This window comes from Harmonia axyridis, chromosome 6 (genome assembly GCF_914767665.1).
Source record: "Harmonia axyridis chromosome 6, icHarAxyr1.1, whole genome shotgun sequence".
Lineage (NCBI taxonomy): Eukaryota > Metazoa > Arthropoda > Insecta > Coleoptera > Coccinellidae > Harmonia > Harmonia axyridis.
Window position 1 is genome coordinate 22,996,775 of NC_059506.1, and position 12,853 is coordinate 23,009,627.

Here is a 12,853-nt window from a genome sequence, read left to right on the forward strand (position 1 = left end):
GTCACATCAGTCTGACATTGTTAAGGTCAAAGCCACCTAAGACTGAAATCTTTTCCATTTAGTGAACAGTTTTTTCAATTGTTTCAAATATGAGGTAAAAGGAAATAATGAACCACTGAGTGAAATTTTCCATGTTTTTTTGTTATTGATTTATTTTTCCTTAATTTCAAAAAATTCAAATACTGCTGCCATAGAAAATTATTCATCTATCTTAATCTAGCAACAAAAAAAGTTTCAAGGAGAACAGAAATTTAAAGATATTTATTTAAGAATACATAAAATACAATTCGAAGTGCTGAGAATTTGTATTATATTCATAGTGAAAACTCCATGAAATTATATAATATATTTATAAATCGATTTCTTCTCAACAAATATATAAACTAATATTAAAGGAATAGTAATAAACAGTACAATAAATTTACAGATAATGAGTAAATATAACAATTCATTAGCAGCTTACTGTTCTTTTTTGTTGTTGTTATTAGTTGCGTTGTTATAGGAAGGTGGATTTTCCTGTTGAATAAAATTTATTTTAATTTTAAAATTCAAAACCATAAATGGTATATTCCAAATTGGAAATAATTCATACTTACATAATAAGCAGGTGGTGGTACATAAGCCATCTGAGGTTGATTGGGATCATAATAAGCTGATTGTGCTGCCTCTGCTGCTTTAGCGTCTGAAAATAATTCTTTTGATTAACAAAATTTGATGAGATTAATAATTTACAAAATCAATTGTTAGAAAGCATTGTAGAGATTTTTAATCTTTTATCAAGACAGACCTTACGTGGAAGTTTTATATAGTTGACAGTAGTGTTAATAAAAAAATTACTCGATAATTTCAAACAGTTCTTCTGTAATTAATGACACAATCACGAGGAGTCTACAATCAACGTTTCTGCCACCAATCATATATATTTATATACATATAACAAAAAAAAAAAAAAACATAAATATGAGCACTTCACATTTACATATTTGCCAAAAACATCCATATAAAATTTTCCTTGAGTCTACAAGACCTTACTGACTTGTATACAGGGTGTTTCCTAAACAAATTCACATATTATTCTCTGAGCGATTAGGAATTCTATGACGGAAAATGTTTTATTTTCAAGATAATTGTTCTCAAATAAATAACAAATTGCTAGATAATTGAACGATATTTGGTATGAAAGGACACCTTATAGAAGTGCTTGTTTTACGTTAAATACCTTTTCTTCAACAACTACAGTGGAATTTGAATTCTCATTCAATTTAGAACAAAAAAGGCTGCTGCTTCTTTTTTCTAGGTTTCACCACTCTTCAGTCAACATTTAAAAACTGTTTCATGAAAATGCGGTAAAAATTCAGAACATAATTATTAACAAAAAATTTTATTATTGCATTTTGGAAACAAAGCCTATTCTTTCCTACCCTGAATTTGTTCCAAATTTTTAGGAAACACTCTGTATATCACTAGAGAACTAAAATAAGTGCCCACAGGTGAGAAACTTAATATAAGACAATTTTGGATCAATCAGATATTCATACAAATGTGATTTCATCTTAATCCACATCTCTTTAATATAATACTGGCAAGCAATTTCATCCTTAAAATTTCGAGTTTCTAGGTTGTATTGTTAGAGAATTATAATATTTAGATATTTTTTTTAGATTTTTATTCGACTACAGATTTCTCATCAGGAATTCGAACTTCATCGTTTGAGACCATCCATGGTTCAAAGTTTGAATTGTGACGAAATAATACAGCGTTTATTTAGGTGAAGGAGCGCTCAAAAATTGTAATAAAACATCACATATTGCGACAAGAAGTTTTAGTTACAACTTGAAGTTGTCAAGCAGCAAAAACATTTTTATTGGGTGAAAATTACAGCGCATCACAATATTCTTCGATTTATAAATATAAATGAAGTAGAACTAATTCCATATCAAGTCATATAGTTTCAATGAACAATCGTTAACTCATACAAAGAAGTTCAAGTGGCATTTTCAGACACTTATTTGAAATTTGAACTTCAGTCAAGTTCCTCTGCTGATTTCTAAACTATTTTCCACTCAATAAGCTTATATAACATAATTGCACATCAAACAGACAGATTTTCGGCCTATTAGCCGTGGTCTAGTCGGTTTTTCACAACGTTTCTTTTATTATTGCGGTAAGCATCTTCAGACGTTTCTAGGTCATAAATTGTCGGGGTTGGATTTCCCCAATATGATTCAGGGTTCTCTCCAAATGCAGTATTTATATGTACTCTCTCCACTAGAGGGGGCGGAGCTATGGGGTTCACCCCCTACACTTCTGGTAGACCTAGGTTTCGTGAGATCTATTGCTGATAACCAAGCAGCGTGCACTATTGGTGTTTCTTCTCTTCTGTTGATGTTATTCGAAAATTTGTAAATTTTGATGACTTTCTATTAGTAGTAACTCTAGATGTCTGAGATGATTTCTGTTCTTGAGAAAAAGATGGTATATTCGTTGGTGAGGGCATGTTGGCAGAGTATGAACTTTTTCATTTTGGTTCAATTGCCAACACTGCTGCTGGAACCGGGCTCCAATGCTTCTTTTTGTAGACTCAATGTGAACTTTTTCACAATCACAAGATATCCTGTATACAGCAGCTTTTGAAAGTGGATAAATTTTATCTTTAGCACTCCTTAAGACTTCTCTCCCAGTTGTTGTCTTGGTTTGTAAATTGGTTCTATGTTCTGTCTTTTAAGAAGTTTTTCTATTTCATCAGTCACCAATGGTATGAATGGCAAGTATGCTCTCCCATTATTTCTGGAACCCTATTTTCTTTTGGTTGACGTCATAGTCTTATTGCTTGTTCGATTTTTTTCAAACTACAACTATTAGATAAGAAGGTTCATCTCAAGTGATTCAATTCCTCCTGGACTTATTTTGGCTCAAATATATGTCAGGTTCTTTCTACAAGTGTTATGATCACTCCTCGTTCTTGTTGTGAATGGTGTTGAGAATCCTTGTGCAGAGTCCTAGTTCATCCCTAAAATCCCCCTGTGGAGAGACTATAAATACCTCATCTGGAGTTAAAAATCAAAGAAATTCAGAGCCGAGTTACAATCTACAACCTAGAAACCTATGAAGATGCTTATCATAGAAGTAATCGAAATGTCAAGTGAAACAGCCTAGACCATGGTTAGAACCCAGAGTTTTCCAATTCTGTCGAACAATCTGGCTTTGAAAGCCTTCAACATCAGACAAATTTTATCACACTTTTTTGTATTGAAGAATTCTTTTTCAAGAGCTCAAAAATTTTCCACCAAAAAGAAAAAAAAATAGACCGCTCTTATTTTATATTTAGATTCTCACCAGCGGAGCTGAACCCAGGCTGTTGCATGCCACCAGACGCCCCAGGAGCAAACCCAGCAGCACCTGGTGGACCGTAACCCGGTTGTGAGAAACCAAAACCTTGTGGTTGAGGTGGATACCCGAATCCTTGAGCTCCTTGAGGATGAGGGGCATGTCCAGGAACGTTTATACCTGGATAAGGTGGGGGAGCATCTGTCATGAAGACAGCACCTGTTGGTGGTTGTTGTGGAAACACGTTAGTTGGCGGACTCCACCCGTAGTAACCTTGAGGGGGTGGGGCATACGCCGGAGGCGGAGCAGCATACCATTGAGTTTGAGGCGGTACATAAGGTGGTGGGGCATCCCTTTGGGCATTTCTTGTAGCTGTAAATAAGGATTTTGTTTTACTATATTATTGTAAATTTGAATATTTCTTGTGTTCCAATGAAAAGGAGCCAACCCTATATTTCTCATGTTATAATGACTTGCGATATTAATTCAGATACGGTCATTAATATTTGTAGAGGAACAATTACTACCATACTTTTTGAGTCCCTCTATGAAGGGGCGCTACAAACGCAAGAATTTTAATAAGGATAAGGGGTCGAGTGACACCTCTTCAATAGTATTTGAATTTACCTTTTAGAAATGTCCAACTTGAGTCTCCGAGATCAGTATTTAGACAATATGACGAATTTTCTTTTCTGATCGTTTCATTCTATTTATTATGCGCATCAAATCATATATGTTTAAAAAATGTTTTAACACCAGGCCCCACTAAATGTATGTCAAATTTCCAAGTTCGATTTATGTTTTTGTATCGCCACCATTATAGCTCAATTCAAACTTTTAATTCGAATGATTTCCAATTTTTTTAGTGTACAATTAAATGAGCCAATCAGAAAATTAAATTTCTCAACATTTCTGAAGGGGAAATTCAAAGATATTCAAAATGAGGTGTCACTCGACTTATATCAATAAAAAGAAAAAATAAAATGATTCAAAACTACCGTTCTTGTTAGTCCTTAAAGTAATTTATTTTTTTGATTCATTGCCTCTTCTCTTAAAGGTTTGGATAATTCTATTTATGTATTTCTTTTTGGATAATATAATAATTTTGTTTTTATTGAAAGAATTCTACTGATTCTATATGTCAAAAGTAAATGAAAAACCATAATAAAGTATAATACTCATTTGAATTTAATTATTGTGAAAGTAACCAAAATTACCAAGGTCATCACACAGAAATCCACCAAAATTCAACATATTTTCAACAAGGATGTCATCTTCAGAAACAATATTTTACTAACAAAATTCGAAATACATATTAAACTACTACCACTACTTGATCCATTACAAACTACTATCCATTATGACACCACTTTGATAAGCTTTCTCTTTTCCACTACACAGACTAAATAAATTAATGTTAATGGGTGTTTAATCAAAATTGAGCCACTCTTTAAAACATTTCCATTGTTCTCAAAAATGTTTCATTTGAATTATTTAAAAGTTTCAACAATGCATATCCCGTTTTCAAAATATTGAGTGCAAATATCGTTATGATTATTTTTTATGTGACTTATTTGTTACTTCTATCTTGTCAATATTATGGAAAGTTTAACCTGTACATACTTTATTGTAATCTCTGCAACTAATTTATTTGAATTTATATAAAATTTTTTCAAATGTATTTCCCAAAATTTTTATTTTTGAAAGCTAGTTTTTCGATCACTTTTTTGAAAATTTAGAATTTATTGTAATGTTTTCAATTTTCTTGAGAGTTTCAGGGTGAAATGCTTCAAAAGTAATGCCTGCCTTGGAGAGTAATTCAAGAATTGCTGTTTATAATAAATTTTAGTACCAAATAATTTACCATGCTATTTTCTTTTTGTTTCATGGAATTGAAAAAAGTCTACTAACAAAAAAATGTAAACTACCTGTTTTGTGAGGCCTAAGAGCCATCGAGTCAGCCACAATATATTTATCAGCATTGATAGATTTGCTATAAATATTAAAGTTCATTGAATTTGAACTATATCTTGAAAATTTCAAATCTAAAAAAGGTGTCATATAATTATTAATTTTCCTCTTGAAGTAAAATATATCTTTTCAGATACAACTATGATAACTTAATAATAATAATTTGGTTTTTTGGATCTTAAATAAAGAACCTTACTTCCGACTTCTAATGTTGATCCATTTTCCTGAATAAATAAAATAATACATGGTCTTTATAATTGTAATATTATAGTGGCCTTTGAAATGTTGTTAACTATTATTTACTTATACTGACAACTATTCTATAAGGTAAAATTTCGAAATTAACAATCATAAACTGTGTATAAAAATTTAGTAAACTTTTTTCCAAACCTACCATAAGTAAATTAAACATATTTTTCAAAGGCCACTATAATAATAATATGAATTTTTTATAAATAGGTATGTTTCATAAACATGAATCAGCTGATTTTTATAAAAAGTGACATCAAAGCAGAGAACCATACCTTGAAATCTTTATCTATTCAATGTAAACAAAAAAAACTGATTTAAGACTTTTTTCACCACTTATTCAAATTACAAACAAAAGAGTTAAAGAAAAATTTGAAATATTTTAAAGATATAATGGATGTAATATTGTGTAATTCTGATGTATGAATAGAACTCACCCAATTGGGCTGCTTTCAACATAGCTTCTCCAAAATCAATTGCTCCCCCAGTTTTGAATGTCACTTTGAATTTAGCTTCACCAATCCAGTTTCCATTCGGTTGGGCCCGTACTTTTCCTTTGATGTAATTAGCCCCAAATATAGGTTGTTCAACACCAACCTAAAATAACATTGTCAGTGAGAGTATTCAAAAGAGTAAGATTTCCTTTTACCTCACTCAATGTAATAAATGGAAAACTAAATGATTGCATGGGATCGCTTCCAGCCTTATTATTAAAAATCATTCGATGAGTTGTTAGATAAATGCGTCCATGTTTCGAACCATTGAAGGCAGGTTCATTCTGGCCAGACCATTCAATTGTAACATTTTCACAAAAGAGCAATATACTAAAAATTAATTGTTATTTCTAGTTTCCAAAATCATGTTATATTATTTTGCTTACCATTCACCAGAATGTATCAATACTCCACCATTCAGATGAGCAGTGTTCAACGACATATTTTAAAATAATAGACGTTATAATTAAATATTTTCAACCTTCATTAAATTATCTCCAAGGAAAATTCCAGACACTTCCTTTTTACTTGTGGTAATTATTGTGGTGTGTGGTTTGACAGCAATTGACAAGATAACAAAACTGGAGATAGAGATGTCAGATTTCTTAGAAGAATGTTTCTTCTTCTTTGACTTAGAAAACATTTATGGATATGTTATAATTACTCAATTTTTGAATATTTATCGAATACCATTCATAGATAATTTTCAAATCTTATGAGCTTTTCAACATTTTTGAAAAAAGCAATAATGTTCTAAAAATAAGAGCGGGGTTCTTTGGGTTGCTCATGCCACTGTTTTTGTTTACCTTACTTTTCTTTTATCTCTCTGACATCCTACCAGTAGAATAAAACTGCTCTGAAATAGGTTTTTTATCAGTAGGAAAGCATGAATCATGGCTAAGTTATTTTTTTTTGGAGTAATTTTTTGTTCAATATTAGTTTTTATAAAATGTGATGAATCTGAAAAATGTATTATTCGAGATGCTACAAACCCTTGTGTTTGCTACTTCGAAGACAACAGAAAAATTGATATTTCTCGTTTATTTCTAACTGAGAAAAACGCACCTGAAGGCAGATTCTTGGAAACTGATATAAAAAACTACCGTTTCTTTTTCCATGGATGTACATCTGCACAATTCAAACCTTCAGATTATGATATTTTACCTTCTCAATACAACAAAACATTAACAGGTTCTGTATGTTCTTTTGATATTTGATGCTATTGAAATACACTACTAACAATTTCAGTTGATCGTATCTCGTACAACAACAGACAAAAAAAATGAAACAAAGACAAATGTTGACGTTATAGGAACCCCAGTTGACATTGGATATAATGTTTTAGCAAATGAAGAAGAGCCATATGAACTAATATACAGAAACAAAAATAAGTGAGTATAAAAAATTGCTATGCAATGCAGAAAACAACCAGTTTTAATAATTTATACAAGCTCTAAGTTTCTGGAAGACTGGGGAAATGCAAATAAAATAATCTTGTATGATTTTTTTTTCAGTATTACAGCTGCATTTCGATTAATATGCACTCATTTTAAAACATCTTATATTCAAATAATAGGAGATCCTGAAAGTGGGGTAAATTTGGTTAGAAGTATTGAATGAACTGATCAATTAATATTCAAATTTCAGCAATTCACACTCAATTCTCCATATGCATGTGTTATTCAAGCCCCAGATGAAACTAGTACAGGTGCAACGTTGTTATTGATATTTCTTATAACTTGCATTATCTATTTTGTTGGTGGTGGTAGTTTATTATATTTCATGAGAGGCGCTAGAGGACTTGAAGTTATCCCAAATATTGACTTCTGGAGAAAACTGCCAGGTTTAATAAGAGTGAGTATGAAATATAATCAGAGTAGGTACATTGAACATTTAGAAAATAGTTTTGATATGTTTATATTGGTTTTATTATATTTGGATATTGTAAATCATCATATAATTCTTTAACTTCATATTGTTCAAGTCTTAACAACAATATTTTTTTAGGATGGTACACTCTTTCTCTTTGGTGGGTGTAATACAAATTACCTATCATCATCAGATGCGTATGACCGAATTTAAAATTGATTACCAAAGTTTACTGTGACTGATTTTTTCCTAAATGTACAAATATGAGAGCTGAATAGAAATTTTTAAGAAATATATAAGTTTGGTAATGTATTGCTAGTATGTATAGATTTCTTAATGATGTGATCAGAATAAACGTCCCCCAATTTCGAATAAATTAGAGTTTTTTTTTCCCCAATTCCTATTACTCAAAGAGCGCCATCTATGTGCCAGTAATGAACTATTGTTGCCCCAATTGGGTGTAATGAAATTAACATTGAATCAGCAAAATACAGAAGTACCTGAGCTTTCAAGAAAATGACTATTTATTATGTTATTTACTGTTTTTTATTCAAAGGAAATCTGCAAAGATTTTCTTTTCGTACTAATATGGAGGTATAATTCAATTGACCAAGAATTTGAACTTTTATACAAAATATATACATATAAATTCAAAGGGAATTGAGAATATAAAAATCAATAGCTTTTTAAATTCTGGGCTAAGTAAACTGAAAAATTTAGTGTGGTTAGAAACTTTATCTAGAAGTAGAACAAGCCCTTAACCTAAAGTCTGTTTATTTTATAAAATTAAATAATGTATGAAGAAAATGAGGATCAAGTTTAATAATAATTAAACTTATTGCAATAGCAGTAATATATCAAAAAATAAGAACATTTATCAAAGGTCAGTTTTACATAAAACATTTGAATATTCATTATTTGATATACAATGGAAATCTACATATTTTTATGTCATGGTCGGTTCATTTTAAACTTATAAATCGAAATAGCTTTGAGTTAAAATCAATTAATTTCACTTTATATGTCGAACTGAACAAACATCCAATCAGCCATTTAGGTTAAGTTTTTCAACATGAAAATAATCATTAGTGCGTAATTTGCTTAAGCTATCTTGATTATTATTGTCAAATGGATTGTACGAAAAATTACGAAATGAATTTCTTTAACTCAACAACAGTGCGCTTTACGTGGCTACTTATCAAAACAGGTTATTGTGAAAGTTGAGATAAGTAATATATATTCTATCAAAGAAGATAAATTTCAATACAAGGGAATTTACTACAAGTTCTGGAGGAAGGTCACCAAGCATAACCAGTTTGTCTTTTCCGAAATTTATCAGGTGAAATTCCACATGTATTTAAACAAAAACCGTTTTAACTAAATACCTTTGAAACGAAAAGTTTGTTCAACATAAAATGACGTGGAGAAAAATAACAACCGTACTTAAATGTAAGTATCATTCAAAAGATGAATATATTCGATGCATCGCAAATGAATTTTGTGTAAAATCTTATGTACCTTTACTAATAGAATACATTACAGGTCCTCAACAATTGGTGAGAAATTTTAGTCTGCATAAACTACCGGAAGAACATTTGATGCTTCAAAAAACATGTAGAAATTTCGTTGAAGCAGAATTGAAACCTTTGGCAGCTCAGTTAGATAAAGAACACAAATTTCCTGCGGAACAGGTAAATATATCTGAGTACAGGCACAGGACCGGCGTAGACTATTTTTACATGAATAAATCTATGACAGAGAAGGATTGTTTTTAATTGATTTGTTGGAAATAATCTCCAAACATAATGAAAATCAAAGGATTATTGTACTGAAATGATAGAGTAAATAATTATTTTAGTCCTTTAATTTTTTTGGGTTGATATACTCGAATAATTGTCATTGTGATATTTGTAATCAATTATCTTTTATTCAAATTTTTTACCTACCATTACAAAGTTTTAATAACTTGTAAGAATATGATGTTTTAAAAACTATCGATTGATATAGCTATCCCAACAGAAAGTTATAATTCGAATTTTTTTGAATAATTATGTAAACCTATTTTTCCAACTCTCGATACCATCGCAGATTAAGAAAATGGGCGAACTTGGACTGCTATCCATAAATGTTTCTGAAAAATGGGGTGGTTCCGAACAAGATACTTTGGCGATGGCAGTTGCAGTTGAAGAAATAGCTAGAGGTTGTGGTGGAACCGGAACAATAACTTCTGTACACAATTGTTTGTATGTAAATTTGATTGATAGATGTGGTACCGATGAACAGAAAGAAAAGTTTTTGAGGCCATTTACTAAGGGAACTTTAGGATGCTTCGCATTAAGTGAACCAGGTAATTTTTCTTTTTGAGCGCTCGTCATCGAACATAACGCGGTGGTCTTGCTGAATCTACAAGTGGATTTGTGTCACAGATAACAGAGTAGAAATTTGTGTACATAAAATGACACATGATAGTGTCATTTCACGGTTTGTTGCCAGATTGTGTACACAGTATATTTTGAAACTGCACTGATATCCGTTCGACAGTAGCCTCGAATTTCGGCTTCATGTCATTGGTATATTGAAGGTTTCAAAAATGTTAGAGTTTTTAAGTAGTTTTCGTTTCTCGTTCTCGTTTTTATGCCTTCCAAGGGAGTCGCAAAACATAAACAATGTAGAGTCAAATTCTCTCCTCGAATTTCTTCGTCCCTGAATATTTATGCTGGATCCCCAATTAGGATTGAACTAAAAGGAATTTGTATTGAATTAGCCCTCTTTGAAGGATTAGATAAAGTACAATTTCAGCATATAAACAAAGATAATTATCACGTTAATATTCACTACACCAAAATCCTTTGTTGTAGCAGTCGTATGCCAATACAATATAATAACAAAGACTAGTATTATGTGATATTAAGGTATTATTATCATGAGGTCAGTCTGTTATATTGTAATAACCGTTGGTCCCGGGAAATTGACTTTCTGTCTGAATTCTATTACATTCTTCAAACACCTGATTAATTTTCCGAACCGGCAACATAGCTACGAATTTGATGTAACGTTTGATGATCTCACAAGGACACTTGTAGATTCGGCAAGATTACCTCCCGAACCATCGAAAACATGAATAATATCAACAACGCGCGTGAGCGTTGCGCATGTGGAAAATAGAACCACAGATTACTAGTTAGTCTGTGATAAAACTTCCGAGATTCAAATAACGTTGAAGGCGCTGCGAACTGTAAACAAACATGGAGGTTGTTGAGTAATTTTGAATTGATATCAATTCCTTTAAAAGTAAAAACACTATTTAAGTTTTACAATCATTTTCAATTATTGAGAAACTACTACAAGTAGTAGGTTACTATTTTAATAGCAGACATCTGATCTTAGTGAGAATTCTCGAGAAAAATTAAATATTTAAGGACTTCATTCCTAGATTCAAACCAACCTCTCGGCTCTCCTGACTGAAATTTTCCACGATATATTTGGTTAATTAGAGCTGAATTTTTCCGTAAAAATTTGGAAAATAATTTCACATCTTGTTCTTGTTTTTCACCCAAAATGTAGATTCTGTCATGTAAAAAGTAATAAAAAACCATAATGTTAATTTTGTTTTTTTAATTTATTTATATATTTTCTTATATTGCGTTTGCATCTCATTCATCCCAAATTCTATTTTATTAGATGCTGGTAGTGATGTAGGATCAATGGCTACTACTGCTGTGAAGGATGGTAATACATATGTTCTTAATGGTACAAAATCATGGGTAACTAGTGGTACAGAGGGTAAGGCAGCTGTAGTATTTGCAACTGTCGATAAAAAATTAAAGCACAGAGGTGGGTACCTATATTGCATTATCCTTAACACGGAATGAACTTCTCATTTTTTAGGCATCACAGGATTCCTTATTCCAATGCCAACGCCTGGATTATCGTTAGGCAAAAAAGAAGATAAATTGGGAATCAGAGCTTCGTCCACTTGTAATTTAATTTTAGAAGATGTTAGGGTTCCAATAGAAAATGTTCTTGGTAATCCTGGTGATGGTTTCAAAATGGCTATGATGCAGCTAGATAAGGCTAGAGTCGGTATAGCAGCTCAAGCTCTGGGTATTGCTCAAAGTGCCTTAGAGGTAGCTATGGAATATTCTGGCCAGAGAAAAGCCTTTGGTCAACCAATTTGTAATTTACAAGCAGTGAAGGTAATTTTGACTTATAAATCGTTTTAGATTTACGCGATATTGATCAAAATGATTCAAATGCTGAACCATAGGCTATTTGATAGTATAACAAATATTGCCCTTTTTATTGACTTCTTCATATTCACTAAAAAAAATGTTCTCAAATCTGCAAAAAAATTTTCAAAAGCCACAGTCAATCCTAGTTGCTAGAAGAAATTATTCACTTTGGTTGCAACACTTCCAATGAATGAGTGATTTTTATTAAATATCAAATTGAACAGATTAATTTATTTAAAATTCATTCGTAGTTACGTTTGGGAGAGATGGCACTCAGATTAGAAGCTGCAAGATTATTGGTTTGGAGGGCAGCTGTGTTATGTGATGAACCCCAGCGTTCAACCAAAGAATCTTCGATGGCTAAAGTCGCAGCTAGTGAAGCAGCTACTTTTGTTTCACACAGTGCTATACAAATATTAGGTGGTATGGGCTATGTTACAGATATGCCGGCTGAAAGACACTACCGTGATGCACGTATAACTGAAATATATGCAGGTGTGAATGATGTACAGAGGCAATTGATTGCTGATGCTATTTTGAAGGATATTCAATAACAGAAGAAATAAATTATACAACCATATTTATTTTTTATTCTTTGGCTATAAAATAGTTTTTCATATTAAATCACTTCAGCCAATGCATACTTTTTGATGGATACCTGAAAATAAATCATTTTCCACAAAAAAAAAGGAGCAGTGCATAATCTGACGT

The 12,853-nt window shown here is 31.5% G+C and overlaps 3 protein-coding genes across 4 annotated transcripts; 2 read left to right on the plus strand and 1 right to left on the minus strand.

Moving 5' to 3' along the window:
* Nucleotides 1–246: 246 nt before the first annotated feature.
* LOC123682987 (WW domain-binding protein 2) lies at nt 247–6,694 on the minus strand. 2 transcript variants are annotated; one of them, XM_045621862.1, is made up of 6 exons: nt 6,428–6,694; nt 6,197–6,371; nt 5,985–6,144; nt 3,508–3,699; nt 597–682; nt 247–516 (listed from the first exon to the last, which is right to left on the minus strand). In XM_045621862.1, the coding sequence occupies exons 1-6, from the start codon at nt 6,481–6,483 to the stop codon at nt 460–462; spliced, it is 726 nt and encodes a 241-aa protein (XP_045477818.1). In that variant the 5' UTR covers nt 6,484–6,694; the 3' UTR covers nt 247–459. The 2 variants fall into 2 exon arrangements, with proteins under 2 accessions (XP_045477818.1, XP_045477817.1); XM_045621861.1 differs by having other exon boundaries at nt 3,337–3,699; nt 6,428–6,673.
* A 125-nt stretch (nt 6,695–6,819) lies between these two features.
* LOC123682988 lies at nt 6,820–8,286 on the plus strand. The gene is made up of 5 exons (XM_045621863.1): nt 6,820–7,237; nt 7,290–7,432; nt 7,556–7,634; nt 7,689–7,895; nt 8,049–8,286. Exons 1-5 carry the CDS (start codon nt 6,935–6,937, stop codon nt 8,121–8,123), a joined length of 807 nt encoding a protein of 268 aa, XP_045477819.1. The 5' UTR covers nt 6,820–6,934; the 3' UTR covers nt 8,124–8,286.
* Nucleotides 8,287–8,927: 641 nt separating this feature from the next.
* Nucleotides 8,928–12,722, plus strand: LOC123682986 (short-chain specific acyl-CoA dehydrogenase, mitochondrial-like). The gene is made up of 6 exons (XM_045621860.1): nt 8,928–9,359; nt 9,453–9,601; nt 9,999–10,257; nt 11,592–11,744; nt 11,799–12,106; nt 12,394–12,722. The coding sequence occupies exons 1-6, from the start codon at nt 9,326–9,328 to the stop codon at nt 12,694–12,696; spliced, it is 1,206 nt and encodes a 401-aa protein (XP_045477816.1). The 5' UTR covers nt 8,928–9,325; the 3' UTR covers nt 12,697–12,722.
* The last annotated feature ends 131 nt before the right edge of the window (nt 12,723–12,853 follow it).